General features: G+C 36.9%; 2 protein-coding genes across 4 annotated transcripts in view; one reads left to right on the top strand and one right to left on the bottom strand.

Annotated features, from left to right (window-relative positions):
- The first annotated feature begins 730 nt into the window (after nucleotides 1–730).
- On the top strand, nucleotides 731–11,995 carry LOC134539302 (methenyltetrahydrofolate synthase domain-containing protein). Its single transcript, XM_063381221.1, has 6 exons — nucleotides 731–970; nucleotides 1,098–1,321; nucleotides 4,489–4,693; nucleotides 5,891–6,003; nucleotides 7,856–8,043; nucleotides 10,666–11,995. The coding sequence occupies exons 1-6, from the start codon at nucleotides 946–948 to the stop codon at nucleotides 11,336–11,338; spliced, it is 1,428 nt and encodes a 475-aa protein (XP_063237291.1). The 5' UTR covers nucleotides 731–945; the 3' UTR covers nucleotides 11,339–11,995.
- Nucleotides 11,996–15,236: 3,241 nt separating this feature from the next.
- The window catches only part of LOC134539346 (serine/threonine-protein kinase 32B-like), a 209,316-nt gene continuing 206,032 nt past the window's right edge, over nucleotides 15,237–18,520 (bottom strand). For all 3 annotated transcript variants that reach the window (XM_063381295.1, XM_063381296.1, XM_063381297.1), the window contains one exon: nucleotides 15,237–16,849. In XM_063381295.1, the coding sequence (XP_063237365.1) occupies nucleotides 16,529–16,849 (321 nt within the window). In that variant the 3' untranslated portion in view covers nucleotides 15,237–16,528. The remainder of the gene's footprint in view (nucleotides 16,850–18,520) is intronic.

Genomic DNA, 18,520 nt, shown 5'->3' with positions numbered 1-18,520 from the left:
ATTGCTTATATATATATATATATATATATATATATATATATATATATATATATATATATGTGTGTGTGTGTGTGTGTGTGTGTGTGTGTGTGTGTGTGTGTATGTGTGTGTGTGTTGTTTAGAGATGTCTCACGTAATTTATTTTTGATACTTATATGGATACAATGAATTGAATCAAGTGCAATTTTTTCTAAGATCAGCTAGTTGAATATGAATATCGCAAGGAGAGCTTCGATAGAGTAATGCTAAACATTGATGGTCGATGTATAAGCAAATTTAAATATCAAATGAAGTTCAAGCCATTAATGCTTATAGTTCTAGTAGTTGGTGAATGCCATTCATAGAATTTAAAAAAAAACTAAACCTCCGTAATGATTGCTGAACTGGAGGTAATCATAATTTCATGATTACGTGGTGAGTTTTTTTCTTCAGCTAATGTTGCGCCATGTAGATTAGACACCTAAAAATTTGTATGAAGTGTAATGTTAACATAGTGGAAACAATTTCAAATAAATATTTTATGATAAAGATTGTTTTTAAGAACAGAATTTCTTATTTTATACTTAATAACTATAATCTGACTTTATCATGCTGCAGTTCCATAATATTTCAAGTGGAACAGTATGGCGATGTTAGTGTTTAAAAGTGACTTATACTATATCTTGCATTAAATGATGATGGTAGCCAAAGGCATAGATGCATAAAACAGCAATGTTTGGTAAATCTGTGCTACAGGACTATGAATTCTCTCTGTGTATGTAAAATTCTGTGCACGTGAAAAGGTCTTCGAATCTTTGGTAATGTTTATAAGTTTAGCGTTGAGCGTGGTAGATAAAAGCAAGTAAATCAAACCATTATTGAATACGTGAATATTTGAGTATTAGGTTGAAATATAAGATTCATTTTACTGTTGTTTAAAATACATGTTAAACTAAATAAATCGCCATGAGTACGAATGAAGAAGGATTACGTACGTAAAATAAATGATTTTAAATTCTTTTTAACGTAATCTTAATGAAATATTGTTGAAAAAAGTTTAAATTCGTTTGTTACCTGTATTTTGTTCTATTGATATTGTTTTAATGAAATGATTTCAGCCGAAGAAGTTACAAAACAGTCAATACGTAGAAAGGTGTGGAATCATTTGGAAAAAGAAAATTTAGCATTTTTCCCCAGACCGGTCCATGGAAGGATTCCAAATTTCAAGGGATCTGCGGATGCAGCAAGAAATATGGAAAAACTTGATTTTTTTCAATCTGCGGCTAGTGTTAAAGTGAATCCCGATAAACCGCAGGAAGAAGTTCGTTTCTTGGCATTGCAGGTATGTTTTTTTGATACATTGTATTTGAAGTAAAGGTTTATTTACTAACGTTAAAAAAAATTGGTTTTGTTATTCTGTACTATTTGTTAATCTGTGGCTTGAAATGAGTGAAGTAATTTAAACAAAAGATTGACTAAATTTTGGCTTAAGAGGCCACTCCAGTGTTTCAGGGGCACTACGCAACCCGCGTTAACCTCATAAGATTCAATGCTATTTTCATTTTGCTTATAACTAATTAACTAATATATATTTCGAAATGATGCTTGCTTGATATGTAAGACAAAGATGCTCTTATCAAAGCCCCTTTCTTCAAAAACGTGCATACATTATGGTTTTATACTAATCTTTACTAATATGCGTAAGTGTATTGTCTAGGTTTGAACCATAATTTATGCACGTTTTTGAAGAAAGGGGCTTTGATAAGAGCATCGTTGTCTTACATATCAAGCAAGCATCATTTCGAAATATATATTAGTTAATTAGTTATAAGCAAAATGAAAATAGCATTGAATCTTATAAGGTTAACGCGGGTTGCGTAGTTCCCCTGAAACACTGGAGTGGCCTCTTAAGGCGGAGCTCTCCAAGTACTAGGCGCCAGGTTGCCACGATGCTCTACTTTTCCTTGCAAATGGCTTAACTTCTGTCAAGATACCAGGGTATGAGAGTATTTTGAAAATATTTTTGTTAGAAAATCTTGTTAAGAAATTACTTTGCCCAAGAAACCGGGACGGTATCTAAACTAAACTATTGTGCGTATATTTTATCTGTTGTGCACTGAACAACAGCCTTGTAGAAAAATAAAGTACGTAGTATACAAGTTCACTTAGAATGTTTCTTGGGAGACCTTTAGCCACGCCAATTGTAGTTTTTGTTTTATTTTTCAAAATATAATGTTGCACAGACAAATCCAATCACTTTCAAAATTTTTTTCACTCATTCAACTTGTACATCCGCCTGTCGAGAATTGCTCGCAGCTCGGGCGATGAGAGTTAACGACAATCAACGTAGGTTAAGTCCTTCAGTAACATTTTTACTGTAAGTACACAAAATCAGTGCGGCCTCAAATGTGGCCGCACCCAGCGAAAACAAATTTTGTCATGAGCCAGACGCCGACGTCGGCATCTGCAATTTCTAGTTAAAAGTGTCCAAAAAGTTCCAAAACAACAATTGATTAATTTACTTCCTTCGGCATGGCTCTAGCTACCGACATTAAATTTAGCCTCCTCAAAATTTCTACGTATTGGGTGAGAAGCCACCGAACGCGCCTTCCTGGTGCAGCGATCGACAGACGACTGGTGAAGTCATACCATCTTCTTCATCACGCAGGAAGGAGAAGTCACATGACCTCACCGACCAATCACACACTCTCTCACACACAATTCAAATCACAAGCCAATAACAGTATACAACATAAGCACTGAAAACCATTTGCCATACATATAGACAGGGACTTCCCATTCTCCGTCCCTTCTTAATTTTATCAAAAAAATCTGACCTTGGTTTCCCACTCTCAGAAGAGATATCGTTTCTGTCTCTCTCTTGGTGGGGAATCACCGTTTCTTATCTTACATCCCACTTATAGGTCTCATATACCTGTCTCTTTCTAATACATCCCAAATCAAGTCTATTGTTCTAGAATATTATGTAACAGCCTGTTCTGAATAAAAACGTAACCTATCACTATAGTACCATATTAAAATCAAAATAAACATTGTAGAAAACATTCATACACAGTGTTAGACCAGGGGTCGGCAACCTTTTGAGTCGGAAGAGCCAAAAATTACAATTTACAAAATTTCAAAGTTTTTAAAGAGCCACAAAAAATTTTCTTGCCAACAATAAATAGTACTTGCATAATAAAGTTTTTTGATAAAAAAACTAATCTATTTATTCATAAGAAAAAATTATTCATATATAAAAAGTGTTTTTTCACAACAAATTAGATAATATATATGGTCTTATTAGATAATTACTTATTATATTAGTAAGAAATTAAAACAATTAAACACTTACTAACAGCACAGCCCGTAAGTACTAGTAACAACGAAAACCTCGGGCGGATGACAAATTTATAATTTAACTGCTTGATGACATATTGTTTAGTAAAATATAACAAGCGTGGGGAAAAAACCAGGCTTACTACTGGTTTGTAATAAAAAAGTATTTTCTGTATAAATGACCTGGTGATGCAGTATTTCTGGAACGGAACTAAAGAGCCGCAGCTTCACATCTAAAGAGCCGCATGTGGCTCGCGAGCCGCAGGTTGCCGACCCCTGTGTTAGACCAATATAATTAGTAAACAAAGTTTAGAAAGCTTTCTTGAAAACCCTAAATAAGTGATTATCATACAATTATGTAACACGTTAATGAAAGTTAAAAACAGCAATCCTAATACAAATTACTTGACAAAATTAAATTTATTTAGAAAAAAACCTGAAAAAGTAGGCCAAAACAGGCAAAAATCCAGTACAACGACTTATTTGTGAACAATTACATAAAAATAGTAATGATATAAAATGATTGTTAAAATACTAAGTACATTCTTAAAACATACAGCAAGTGCAAATATCAACCTTAAAATACATAAAAACGGTAAAATATTCTTAGAGAGCCTTTTTAAGAAATGTTTACATGCATGAAAACAGTTTAAAAGAAAAATATTTAGCTAGGAGGGCAGGGGTCTTGCAACGTTACAACATGCTTACCTGCTACATCCTTCAGGGAAAACAAAGGTTGGACTAGCTCTGTAGTCCTACAAATCGAAGGTGAGTATTGCCTGAAAACCTTAAGCTTATCTACAGGTGAGCCAAAGATTTGATACCTTTCTGCCTCGCTTTGGCATAAAGTGTGTGTCTAGGCTCGGAATGCTGAAAGTAGACTGAAATTTTGTTCAGAATTTGCGGAAGCCTACATGAAACCAAGTTGGCGTCGCAATGCCATGTTTCTTAATGAACATCCAACGTTGTGCCACCAACAGTGCCACTATAGTCCCGAGAGCGGATAATTCAAGCACCACTTTGGGCTTGGCCCTCACAATATACAGTTTGAGAAATAGGATTTAACTTCTAATATATCGTATTTAACATTAGTCAACATATTCACTGTATCAGGTAAAAACATTCCCATTAAAAGAAGTGTTGACAATACCTTTTTTTTTTTGGATTCAGGCAAAGAAGAATCTGTATGTGCCAATCCCTCAACTGCGCGAGGGATTCATAACCCATGTCGAGCCGCCGGCAGAGAACGTGAACTTCAATTTGAGAGTTGCATCGACTCGGCGTGGGGCAGATCAGTGGGGAAAGCCTATTGGATTGGACTCCAACATCAAAATTGATCTGGTTGTCTTGGGCTCTGTCGCAGTTTCTAAAGAAGGTTTGTGGATTTCTTGGCTGTGTAAGAAAACGCCAGTGTGTGATTTATCAAGTTTTTTTTTAACAAGTAATTTTGTGAGTATAAATTTATTATAAAGATATGTGCCATACAAATCAAACCATTATGGGCAAGGGCTAAAAATTACAGCTTGTAAATTTTTGCTAAGTAGTTATAGTTAGGGACACCTGTATTTCGCGAATAAATTTCGTGTCAAGGTATTTCACAAATTACTGTAGCTTTTTCCCTGTGGTTATCGGCTGAGGTCGGTGAGAGGTGTCGTCCCGCTCTTGACGGGGCCAATGAGAATGTGGTCTCCGTACTGCTGCACCCTCACAATTTGCCATGACTCTTAGAAATAGCTACAGTGTTTTGTGAAATACCTTGACATGAAATGAAATTGCGAAATACAGGTGTCCCTAGTTATAGTGCATTATTCAGGTATTAAAAAAATAGACAACCACTTACTGGCTATGTAGATTGCACAGTGTGGAGACAAATATGTTAGGAAATATTTAGCCTTTTCAACTTCTCATCTTAGTTTTTATTGAATACCAACGATGCTTTCCCACAACAGATGTACTGACACTTTATGTGCCTGACACCACTAGACAGCTTTTTGATGTCACAAACGAAAGCAAAAACAAGTTACCTAGATCTTCCCCTGTGCCTGTTTGAACAGGGCAGTCAGGGATCTAGGTTTTACATTAGAATTGACCAGCGAGTGTTGTTAAGACTGGTTTGCACAGTTGTGACTTCAGGCAAAGTAAAGTATTCCTCCATTTGATTAACGTGCAAAGTTTTTGCTTAGATTTTACTTAGCTTTTACTTACCTGACTCTGCAAGCAACCGTAGGTGTGAAGTTAAAAAAAAAAAAAAAAGACTGAAGTGCAATTTCTAAATAAATATGTTACATTCAGTTCCAGTACATTGCAAGCAATTAATTTTTTAACATATTCTTATAAACTGGTTGTTTACTAAATTGTCTTGTATTATAAATTGTGATATAAAATATTACTTGCACATGTAAGTGTTGTTAGTTTTCCATTTAATCGCGTGTATGTAGAAAAAAAAAGAATCTCCAATTTAAATTCCAAGTTTAAAAGTAAATTTACTTTCACTTGTTTTTCATTAAAAAATTTAAATCTTTAATTAAAAAGTTACGAGTAAATAATTTCATCCATGGGTTGCTTGCTTCAGGTTACAGGATTGGCAAAGGAAAAGGGTATGCCGATTTGGAGTTTGCATTGATGATGAAAATGGGCGCTGTGACACAAGATACGATTGTGGCAACCACAGTACACGACTGTCAGGTTAGTAAATTATTTATTTGAGCATACTGCTCAGGGTTTGGAACCTGTTTGATAGAAATTTAATATTCAGGAGTTCTCCAGACAGGAAAAATATGGAAAATGGGAAAAACTAATGGGTTTGAAAAGGTGTCTTAAAAATCATGGAAAACATAGGGAACTGGACAAAATCTTAGGTATAAAACAGTATCAGTAATTTTTCAACTATGTGGTTTCTTATTTTTCAAAACTGGTAGGCCTATGTATTTAATTCATAAATTTGTATGGCATTAATGATTAAATTATTTTTCTGACATTACTTATTCAAAGTAGGGATACAAACTACTGTGTAATAATTTGAAGCCAAATCAAATATCTCTGTATATTGAAACATTTGTAAGTTTTTATCAAACAAATATATTAATTAATTAATTTTCTTTTTCAAACTGGCATTGTTGGTTCCATAGGGTCGATAGAAATGGTAGCAGTGCAAACCATGTACGGTGTAGGAAAACATTTTATAGTAAATTCTGCATGTCATGTATGTTTGTTGAAATGTGTTTGTGATAACAATTGTATTTTCATTTTGTATATCCGTTACGCTTGCCAGAGATACCAGTGAACATGGGGAAAATGTTAGATTGGACAGACAGGGAAAATTCAGGGAAATTGGCTGAAGTAAAATGGGAAAACCATTATATTGGTACGATTGTGTTGCTGTCAGGTTGGTGATGTTGAAGCTATGTACTTAAAAAGCAAACATCAGTAACTAACTGTAATAAACCTGTACACAAATAATAATATTAATACATTCAAACCTTGATTATAAATTATCCTTAACTTTATTTTAAAATCAATTACACTTTTTCCTTGATTAGAATGATATTTTTGTTCCCTGACACACAGCCATTCCCCAAGCACGCCTGGTAACATGGGTTGACGGGAGACAGGAAATGCAAACAAGCTGCTGTGGTAGTCTATCACCCAGCATGCCGCTACTTCTCCTGGCTATCCCAACATACCTAAAATGTCTTAGAAAAACCAAGTCCATATTGAAAGAAACTCAAGACAGGAAAAATTATAACTTTTGCAGGGGAAAAAAATTAGGCAAAAAACTGTGACAATATGTAAAAAATGACAAACGTTTGTAATCAAATTTTATTTATGCCTTTCAGTCACACTTTGTCATTTTATGTATTAATTAATAATCTTAAGCTTTAATTATAATAAGTATTAATATATAATTTTTACATTATAACTTATAACATATAACTTAATATACATTTATTTTTTTCGTAGCCCTAAAGAATGATGCAGACTAGAATGTAGGTTACACCATGTGGTTATTATGTGTGTGTGTGTGTGTGTATATATATATATATATATATAACATGGAAAAATTTTTTCCCCTAGAAGTTGCAACATTTTAAATGCTGCAATAGGGAGTATTTTCTTCAAAATCTTCCTTAAAAATTAATTGGATCTAAGACCACAATATTTAAACAAAATTAGCGAAATTGTCGACCTCAAAGCTGGCAGATTAGCAGAAGTTTTGAAGAGCCTGACTTGAATGACCATTGTTCCCAGCTACGCAGGTACTTGTACTGACCGGGCAGTGTGGTCAGGTAGTTGATTTCGAAGGTTTTTATACACATTTTACCAAAGTTAACACGATTTGGAAGTGTAGCGATTTTTAGTCTTTGAACCGCCCCCTTAAAAGTTTTAATCCGTGTATCATTAAGATATAAATTCAGTTGACGAATTGACTGAAGTTTCTGAAACAGTCCTGAAATCTGGTTCACAGTGTATTTGTGGACACCACGCATCAGTAATTTCTGCGAACTGATGTTGACTGCAGTTTTCACCCTGGTTACAGGTTATGGACCTGCCACCGGAGCTGTTCAAGGAACACGACGTCCCCGTCGACTTCATAGTGACGCCGACGCAAGTGATCGAGGTGACTCCTCGGCTGCCGAAGCCCAGGGGTGTGATCTGGAGCCTGCTGTCGGGCCGGCGCCTGGCGGAGATGCCTGTGCTGCAAGCTCTGAGGGAACAGGAGTTGGCGTAAGTCTTGCAATCGTAACCAAGCTAACAGTTTTAAAAAGATACTTATGGGGTTGACCAGACTGATAACAGACATTTGGGGGGGCTTGTCGGCATCGTCATCGTTTTCCTATTCGAAAATTACTTTTTTTGCCAGTGAAATGTCCGTTTCAGTGGACCTAACGTCCATGGCTATAGTTGAATGAAAATTTGTATGTCTGTATTCAAAAGGAATGTTGTCATAACCAAAAACTCAAGACTTGGGTATAACTGTCCCATATTTTGCCTCAATTAATGAGTGCCTCTTTAAGTGTGCAAGTCTTAACAACATTTTGGCCTTTGAACAGTTCTTGTGGTGACTGTTAACCTTGTCATGTACATATTTGCTTTGGGCTGCCATGTCTACGTCAGTTCATAGACTGTCTTTGCATTTCCATTTTAAAGTGAGTGTGAAATACATAATTGTGTCGATGTGTAACATCTCAGCTCTCGTATACATAATTTGGTGGGAGTAAATTTATGATGCGACAGAAGTGAAAGAACCAAAATGTGTAACAATCACAGTGCTCTAATCTGTGGCAGATGGCGCAAACCAAAGTTCACAAATACATAGGGAAACTTGAGATTTAATATAGTAATTCCTTGTAGAAAATCAGGTCCATTGCCTGGGTTTAGTATTATTTTGAGTCTTTTTTACTTTTATCAGAGCATTTTTGTTACATAGTTTAAAATTTCTGCCTGCTAATCAAAGGATTCAATAATCAACGTATATGCTCCGGCAGCAAATTCTAGTGGCGGGTGCGAAACTACGCGTGATTCGCATTTAGAAATGAAGTTGAAAACACAATTTGTGTACACTTATCATGCTCTGCATTATTTTAAACAATTATACGTAAAATTTTCTGTCAGATTTTTGTGTTATAAGTGTATTTGCAACATGAGAACACATGAATTTGCTCGTTACTGATGTTAGATGTTACACATCACTGACAATTACTGAAAGACCTGCTCTAATTTTTTTTAATTTTCTTACTATGTGTTGTGTGAGTCATTCGTTGCATGTTTTTTTGGCTTAAATTTTTATGTTGAAAATAATAAACAGCTTACTGAAAGATCTTACTGAAGTGTCTGAGAAGGTAAAAGAGATTAATTTTATATTCAAATTGAGAGATTTTTGTTTTATTTCTTATGGATGTTTCTGGGCAATATTTTGATTTTCGAACAAATTTTTCCGTAAATGTAGGCTTCGTGTGCGAGTTTCAGGAAATGTAAATATTGGGTAATGGGTGTTTACTGTTTAGGGAACTTAAAACCCAAATTTAAAATTGTTTCCAAAGATATTGTAATGTGAATGGTTTCAGGCACAAAGAGTTGGTTTTGGGGCAGAACTTTGTTCATGCCTTTCCCCCAAAAAGGTAGGCTCTAAAAGCATGCTATTTAGTAATTCTTGGCCAACCATAAAAAAATGGACATGTGGACATGAGGTGTCAGCAGAATTGAAATGGGTCGGAGAATGGAAATACCTGGAGAAAACTAGCACTTCACCGGCGTCCTTTGTCCTACCTTAAACTGGAGACTCTAGCCGCTGTAACCTGTTAGTGAAGGTTGACCAACCAAAATGGCATGCTGCTTAAACATTTAGGCCCACATTTAGTAGTATTTTGAGTACCATTCGGGTCCGGCCATTCTCATTTTTGATCTAAGAGTATTCCAGAAAGAAATCACTGTAGGCAAATTCTGAAATGGCTTCTAACAATCTGCCATGTCCAGAGGCAAGATTATTTGGTGAATAGTGATGAAACCGAAATAACAGCAAATTTAAGTCAATATACTGCCAAACACCGAAATGGAAGTCAATACATTGTCAAATGCCAAAATGGAAGACAAAACACAAAATGCAGCAAATTTCACCTCAGCTGCCTCATTTTTTCTATTAAAATAAATTATTTAGTTAAGTTCTTATTTAAAATCTTAAAATATTATTTACTAAGTAAAAAAACTATTTAGTTTCTATATATAGTTTTTTGCAAAGACAATCATAGTGATCTATAACTGATGCACTACAGAGAAACATCACAAGGTAATGTAATGATTTTGGTTTTCTGATATATAATAATAGTACTCTAAAGAACATTACTTAGAGTACTATTATTATGTATTAGAAAATCAATATTGTTTTATGTACACATTTGAAGAGTGTTATGAAGATTTTTTATGCATTTGATCAAAAATATTGTTTGTGCTTGATATGTCATTATCACATGTGATTTTAATTTTTAATGATGATGAAGACAAATCCTTTATTTTTTTAACACCTTTTTTATAACACCATAAAATTTTGGCTCTAGCCATGGCTGATTACTCTTTCCTTTTTTGTGTTTGTCTCTAATGACCTCGTTGACAAGATGCAAAAGTTGAGTCAAAGAAATTTTAATCTTTTTTTGGTGGCATTTTTCACATAATCTTCAGAGAATGTAATACTCTTTAAAGAGTTCTACTTATGCTAGTATATCCACTGTATCTCTGTATATGACGAATGTTAAGCAGTTTTCAACTTAATATTTTTTCATGGTATAGTTGCAGCAGGTAAGACAGGAACTTGTGTGTGGTAGTTGCTGATCAAGGTGGTTGCTTCATGTGCAGAGAGGGTGTGGACTGCACCCTGAAAGAGGACTCGGACGTGGAAGAGCACCCCAGGAAGCCGAGGAACTCGAAGCCCCGCGTGAAGAAGCCGCGCATGCGGACGAGGAAGGCGTCCGGCCGTGAGGAAGGGGACGAGGCGGCCGGTGAACCGGCCGCTGAACCGGCCGAGGGAACGGAGCTGAAGAACGGCAGGCCGAGCAGGACTTTCCGTCGCCGGCGCAACACGGCGAGGGCCCGGGAGGAGGGGAACGGAGACTGCAAGCCGGAGGACGACGGCGCGCCGGAGGACGGGGGCAAGCGCCCGGGAGGAGGCAGGAGGGCGTTCCGCAGCCGGCCCTTCCGCGGCCCGCCCAAGTCGCTGGTGGACTTCAGCCTGCGGGTGACCAACATCTCGTCCACGGTGAGGGTGCGGGACCTGAAGTCGGCCCTCTCCGACTGCGGCGTGAAGCCGGTGGCCATCACCTGGCGTGGCCGGAGTGGCTTTGCCGTCCTCCACTTCGCCAAGGTCTCCAACGGGGACACGGGCACCCTGCTTGTCCTCGACGATCTTGTGTCGCAGCTGAAAGAACTGAAGATTGCCTGCGGGGCAGAGGGCGACGAGAGCGGCTCGCTCAAGATAGAGCCGCTCGCTCCCATAACCAGAATTGAAGTAACCGACATAAGCTCCGTCTAGTTCTGCAGGCGTTTGTCTGCTGACCGCATCTGATGGCCTAGATTTCAATGTAATATTATTTGTTAATCAGTGAATTTATTTGTTGCATTCCTGTTTAACTCAATTTTTTTTTGCAACAAATTACCTTATTTGATCTCTATTTCAATTGCATATTTAACTCTTACTAACATATAGCTCTGTTTATGTGTTTTTAAAGCAGTACTGTAAGAAATGTGTCTTGTTTTGTAAGTGCCACAAAATTTTGATTACAAGCTTTTTATTTTTAGTGCATCTGAAATAGTTGTTATTGATATTGTTACCTGTAAGATTGATTGAGTTTCTATGGTCATTGAATCATGCATTGCTTGGCATCTCATATAATGTGTGTACTTTGTGCACACATAATTTTTGAAAAAAATTTGTTTGTACCCAGTCAATACTTCTGTATTTTAACAGAATTTTGTAACAGTAAATATTTTACTAATAACTATGTAATGGGGTTTTGTAAAAAGATAATTTATCTAGATATGAAGGAACCGTGAAGATATTTATCTAAAAATGAAGAAAATGTTTATATTGTTGACGAAATTTCTGTAAATAATATAGGTAAAATGTTCATAGCTGTAAAATTGGACATTTGTTTCACATTGAATTTGTCATAATACAACATTTTCAGTAACATAAGTTGTTTTATTATTGAAGACCTCTAAATTAATACTACTTGATATTTTAATTTTAGTACTATATAATATTTGCAAACTGTCAGAATTTTTAATATTTAGAATTATTACTGACACTACTAATAAAACCTGTTTGGATGAACATGCACTCCAGATTAGTTCCAAAATTTCTTGCCATAACATTTTCACTTTTATGATTTAATGATTATATTTACAATCTAATTTAACTGGGTAGTTCTTTTCATTTATATGACACTTATTTAGAGATCCGTTTCAGTTTTTATAAATAAAACTAGACTAGTTTATCATTCCCCATCCCTTTTCCTCTTTATTCCTCCCACTCAAAATCTCATTTCAAAACAAACTCTCTTCATTTCTAGTTTAACCTAAATTATTAAAATGGTTTTTTTGACATTCCTCATGTTGTAAAGTGTGAACTGCTGGTTCTGTCTTTAAAGCTACTGGGTGGATGGCCAGAGGTTGTCCAACTTCACAAGTACCCTGCAGAAGGCAATGGTAGGCCACTGCGATATCATCTCCCCTAGTCCACTTCAAGTCACGCACCACATCATAGCTCCCCATATCAACCTCTGGGCTGATCAACTATCATGTTATCAAAATCACGACATTCATGTTAAGGGGCCTGTGTAGTCATGGGTGTATTTTTATTGGCGATGCGGGATGGTAAATGCAACGCTCGCTGGTGTTTCTAGCGTGGCATTTCCTCCAAGTGCAAGGCTCTGACTACTGGTGCGTAGTCTTGTTCACGGAAAAACTATGAGTTTTGAGCGGTAACTGTAACATAACATGGCAGAGAATGAAGTTAAATGTGTAATGCACATGCTTCGTGCATAAAAATTACTCTGGAAATAAACGTTTTAGCAATTTTTACTCTTCTAAAAATACAGCTTAAAACAAATTATGGAAACTGAACTACTCATCCACCCTCAGCGTATCCTTAAATACTTTTGTAAATGAACACTACTCGGATATCTTGAGCAGTTTTCAAAAGCTCTGCTCATGTAATGTGTGCCCAGGTAGGCAAGGCACTTAACTTTTGTCATCTCTTTGAATTTCTATGACAAGAAACTAAAACAGTTTAAAACAGGTGGAAGAAGTGTTAAAAAAATTGTCTCACTACATTTGAAAAATTATGACTCATATTTGCCAATGGTTTTGAATTGGCTTTAAACTGGGTTATTTTACTACTGTATATACCCGAAAATAATCACACACTCAATATAATGTGACCCCAAATGTTTTGATTATGAGCTTATGGAAAAGACTTTATGAGTTGGAAATTGAAATTCAAGTACATATCACTTGAGAATTATTTACATTAAATTTATTCCATATTTAATAAACCATTGTGCCACTTTCATCATTAGAGTGTTTTTCTTAGTCTCTATTATAAAACCAAGCTGTAATTAGAAAAAAATTTTATGACTCCCTATTAATGAGTCCAAATTTCTAAGTACTGTGAGAATTTTGTTAAAAGGGATTTAATGAAGCTATTTTCAATATTGAGGGAGAATTTTTAAATCGGATGTAAACAATATGATGTGGTTGTTGACAGTTCATGATGGTTATGATTTTATTAACAATTGAAAACTTCTTGCATTTTAATTCGGATATGTAAATACTATAGCATCAGCATTTTTCCAGCTGGCACCTTTTGACAAAAGCTGTGATAGTTGTCTGAAGGTTATACGAGGGGGAAAGTAGAGTCATTGGGTTAAGGATAGTTGTTACTGAGAACATGTCTTAAATAATGGAAGTTAACTCGTTCTTTGATTGATTCGTGCAATGGTAACGATTAACATAAAATATTGGACACACTCCATTGCTGGTGTACAGTGGTTGTCATAGAAAAAAAAAATTCTTAGGAATTGACAACAAACGTGACACATTGAGCAAGCCAGTATCAGGTGATGCCAAATGGCGTGGACAGCGCAGAGAATTAGACAGCACAGGCGAACACAATGGGCTTTCTTTGATGAAACGGTTGCAATGTTTCGGGAACTGGCATCTGCTCCCGTCAGGCACAAACAAACGCTTGTGTACGGGGTACTGTGTACTTGCGGTAATGTTTTAATTTATAAACTCAGTCTTGCTGCTATTTTTAACTGATGTGGAAGATCTACTCCTTCACCACCTGATGACGTAGTAACTTTGTGCTTGTCAGAAAGTTGCTGCGACCAAATTCTACGTAACCTCCGGGAGTGCAAAATAAGTAAAATAAATATTATTGGTTAGAAGGTAATATTTTTAAACTATAAGTCATCATAGTAGAGGTCTATTATGAACTCTAGTTAAGGGTGAAACATGTATCCACGTAAAGTAATCATCAAATCAACCAAGAAGCTATATCTTTATATAAATATCTAATAATTTTAGTTCATAAAGTTAGATCCATTTAAAATACGAATGTCCATTTGAAAGGTTTACTCCCAATAAGTATTTTTGGTCATATAAGATAATAATTTTTAATATATGTACATTCAGAAAATAACAACTTCTTAATTACTTTTTTTTTGTGATTATCATCTTGGTACACTATGAAAACTTTTCGGTAGCAAAATTGAAGCCAGAGGAAGAAGCTGTGTTACATGTGCATTTACTGAAGTTGTTGAAGGTTTATTATATGCAAACAGCTCTCATATGAATAGAAATGAACTACGTTTTTACAACTACGTACTTTAAACTATACAGATTCAAAGAATATTTTTAACCGACTGTAACAGCACAACAATTACGTATAAGGATAATGAAAAGGACCTAAAGCATCGTAAATAAAATATTCCTTTATGATTGATCGCTCACTTCAATCTATTGACAGATAGTTACAATGTTTTACAGTCTTTATCATTAAGATGTGTTGGAACTGTATAATTTTTGTTTATTCATATTTTATTATCGTTATCTATTTAAATTAGCTGTGTTATAGTTCTGAGAGCTAATTTGTACTTAAATATTATCAACTCTGGATGATATAAAATACTACAAATACACAAATTAGTTATTAAAAAACAGTGCAATGTGATAAATAACTTTTTGTTACATTTTATCAACTTTTTTATAAGTTATAGTTATTTTTAAAAAATGGTATCATTCAAACTAGTTAATACAACTGTGAACATTTTAAAACATTATAATTTTATGTGCTGATAGTATTTGCAACTGCAGAAAGTGAATATAGATGTAGTGTGATGGCTGGGTTGCACAAATGCAGTCCATGATGACAACAAAAATAATGATGTATTTGCTGACCAATCATCAAGGATACATATTTGAGACGGACATTGACATTTCTTCATATAAACACATTGTATGAAACCATGGACCTGCCTCCCCCTTGAAAGAAGCAGAATTTAAAAAAATTCTCCCTCCCTTTGCCAACCCTTTTCGTTTGAGTTGATACGCCCTTGAATGCAACCAACATCTCTTAACAATTTCATTGTGTTCATGAAAACCACTTTAACCTTAATTATTTCATCTTATATTCACAGTTACCACTAGAAAATGCCTCTACTAATACTGAACCTTTTTTTTTAAAAAAAGTCCAAAAAATGGTTTTAGTATATTTTTTCATCATTGGATTTTAACATTGCCACTGTAATGAAAAACCAATGTGTTGCATAATGTGCAGAAGTCCAAACACACTCCTATCTCTGAATTCTTTCTACGTGCACTACTTAAATACCGTAAAGCGACAGTTTTCGTCACATTCGACAGTTTTCTGGTGTAGTCCTTATTAGCAAAAGTTTCTAGTGAACACATTTCCACGCCAAACGAGCACGTGCGATTCGAATTTTGCTATACCATTAGTAGAGACCTGAAAAATTCGCGGGTTCATTTCGTGTTATGCTAAAAATTCAAATTATTACACCTTAGTGCGGCTTCTGCCATCGGTTCAATGTTAATCTGGAGGACATGAGGGCCAATTAGAGACCCTCACTCATAGAAGTGCCGAATAACAGGTTACCCAGTCGAGACGACTCACAAGTCAGCAGCCAATGGACGGTTGGCATTTGCCCGAGTGTGTAGAGAAAATTGGAATCCATCCAGGGCCGGTGCAAGGTAAATTGGCGCCCTAGGCGAAAAACCTTAATTGCCACCTCCCCCCCCGACCGGACACCCCAAAAATTTTTTCCTTGCCTCAAAATACATCACGTATGCCTAAGATTTTGCAAACAATCAAATGTAAGCAGGCTTTTGTTTTTTTTTTTTACTTTTTTACTCATCACAAATCATAAACAGGTCACCGTGGACTTCAAATAATTACTCGTATCAATACAAACATTCCAAACTGTTACAAAAATCCATTTTTCATCTAGTTTCAATGATCGTCAAACATATTATATCAGCTGTTGTGTGTCGTGCTGCGCCGCCCCCAGCTACTTGGCACCCTAGGGCGGTCACCTGGTTCGCCTGTACGGACGCGCCGGCCCTGAATCTATCCCGAAGTTCATTGAACCCGCGAATTTTTTTCCGGGTCTCTAGCCATCAGTCGTCACTCCCGTCATCCTTTCTAGCTGAAATCGTCTCTGCCCCGGGCTTCGGAACCGTCAACGTGCTCCAAGAGGTAGTCGGCCGGCTGCACTCCGGGTCCCAGGCGCAGAGCGGAGAGCTTGCTCGCGGCTTCCTCCGTGTCCCGGCAGGGCGGTGCACGATCGAAGTCCCGGCCCTCGGAGCCCGGGAGGCCGCGCGGGTCCGAGGCGCTCATGGCCTCCAGCAGCTCCTCCTCCCAGGCCGTCTCCTTGCGCTCCCGCTCCCTGCGCGCCAGCTCCTGCTCCCGGTTGTACACCCGGAACTCCGGCAGGTGCTCCAGGTCTGCCGGGACGTCCCCTTCCTGCGGCAAGCCACACTCGGCCTTCCCGCCGCTGCCTTTCCCCGAGCCGGCTCGCTCCCGTCAGCGGACAGTCAAATATCAACACCTACTTGGTATCAGTGGCGGATCCAAGGGGGGGCACCAGGGGCAAGTGCCCCCCCCCCCTCCCGAAAAACCAGTTGTCTGCTACATTAATATTGCCGACAAAAATGATTGTTTCTGAAACCAATAAAATATTTTAATATAATTAATGAATTTCTTGTAGAATGTTATGTGTAATGTGAGTAGATTAAATACAAATTTAGTAACTTAGAGACATTTTTTCTCTGGCTATTCTGAAATCCTAGAGTGGTGAACCTCTGGATCCGCCACTGCTTGGTATTAGGTTAAGGGCTCCGCCTACCCGGTCACACAGACGGTGCGCAGAGCCTTAGGAAAAACAAACGTGATTTCAAAACTACTTGAGATATCCGAGTGGGGTGTGTTTACGAAAAGCATTTAAGAGTTCGCTGAGGCCCGAAAAGTACTTTTAATTTTGTACCATGTTTTTAAACTGTTTTTCTAGAAGAGTTAAAATGGCTAAAAACGCATGTTTTCAGAGTAATTTTCAGGCGTAAAACAACCAGTACAGATTCTTGAAAGCACTCAAGGGACTTGCATTACACCTTTATCTTCATTTATCGGCCATATAATGTTGCGGTCACCGCTCAAATTTCACAGTTATCCTGTGACGACGAGAAGACTACGCGTCAATTCAGAGCCTTGCGCTTAGAGGCGATACCGCGCTAGAAATACCATCGAGCGTCGCGCTTATCATCCCGCCTCACTAACACACATACACCCCTGACGAGGCGGGCCCCTTAAGTAATAGAGACTCAATAGTATCTTGTCGGAGTCAGTAATTAATATGTTAAGTGTTTGTGCCTGCTCCCGTTTACATAATTAAATGTAGCGTTTTGGAAAGTGACTTAGTATCACCTGCCTCTCTCTGGCACCACCTCTTTCCTTAGTTCAATGTTGCCGGTTAGCTCAGGCTAACCCCCCCACAACAAGTGAGCACACACGACAGAAGTAAAAACTTCTTGCTCATTAGGTATAGATGGACGTAAATTATTAGTATTTTTTTTTAATTGAACAAGAGAAAATAATTGAGAACGGTAAGGATGCATGTATGATCACAGATGAAAAAAAAAAAAATAAAAGAAATGAATATGGTAGCGTCAGACGTTAGCCGTTACGAAAAACTGAGGAGTGGACAAACGCAAGCAGAGTTATTAGAATGCCGTAGCATCACTGCTGCGTCATTTCTACCTCTGCTGCTGCATGCTCCACTACGTACATATCCGCCCTACTCTTGCCATCTTACCATTCGACCGTCAGTGCATTGGCGTCACCGCTGATGCACTATCCTCCTCTACTGGTTTTCCCACTACGTGCCTAACTATACTCCTCATGTGACTGGAATTTTTCGTAAGGCTTGAAAATTGTAGCCTTCTTAGAAAAGATTACTTCAAAAATTCTTATGGGAACTGTGTGAACTGAAAATAACAGACAAAAATTTCTGTTAAAACTAAATATTTAAGACCTTTTCATATGATATTATGTTTATTTAAGTCAATGATCATTGAACATTAAATATCAAACCATATGAAATCTCTTCAAAGATTGGATTCAATCTATTGAAAATTATTT

The sequence above is a fragment of the Bacillus rossius genome, chromosome 15 (genome assembly GCF_032445375.1).
Source record: "Bacillus rossius redtenbacheri isolate Brsri chromosome 15, Brsri_v3, whole genome shotgun sequence".
Lineage (NCBI taxonomy): Eukaryota > Metazoa > Arthropoda > Insecta > Phasmatodea > Bacillidae > Bacillus > Bacillus rossius.
The sequence above is the reverse complement of the archived record's forward strand: the minus strand, read 5'-3'. Positions and strand labels throughout refer to the sequence as shown.

Excerpts from the sequence above, each read along its gene's own strand:
- LOC134539302 (XM_063381221.1), top strand. The coding sequence starts at position 946 with ATGAGTACGAATGAAGAAGGATTAC. Across the intron at positions 1,322-4,488 it reads TTCGTTTCTTGGCATTGCAG|GCAAAGAAGAATCTGTATGT; the intron begins GTATGTTTTTTT and ends TTTTGGATTCAG. Across the intron at positions 6,004-7,855 it reads CCACAGTACACGACTGTCAG|GTTATGGACCTGCCACCGGA; the intron begins GTTAGTAAATTA and ends CCCTGGTTACAG.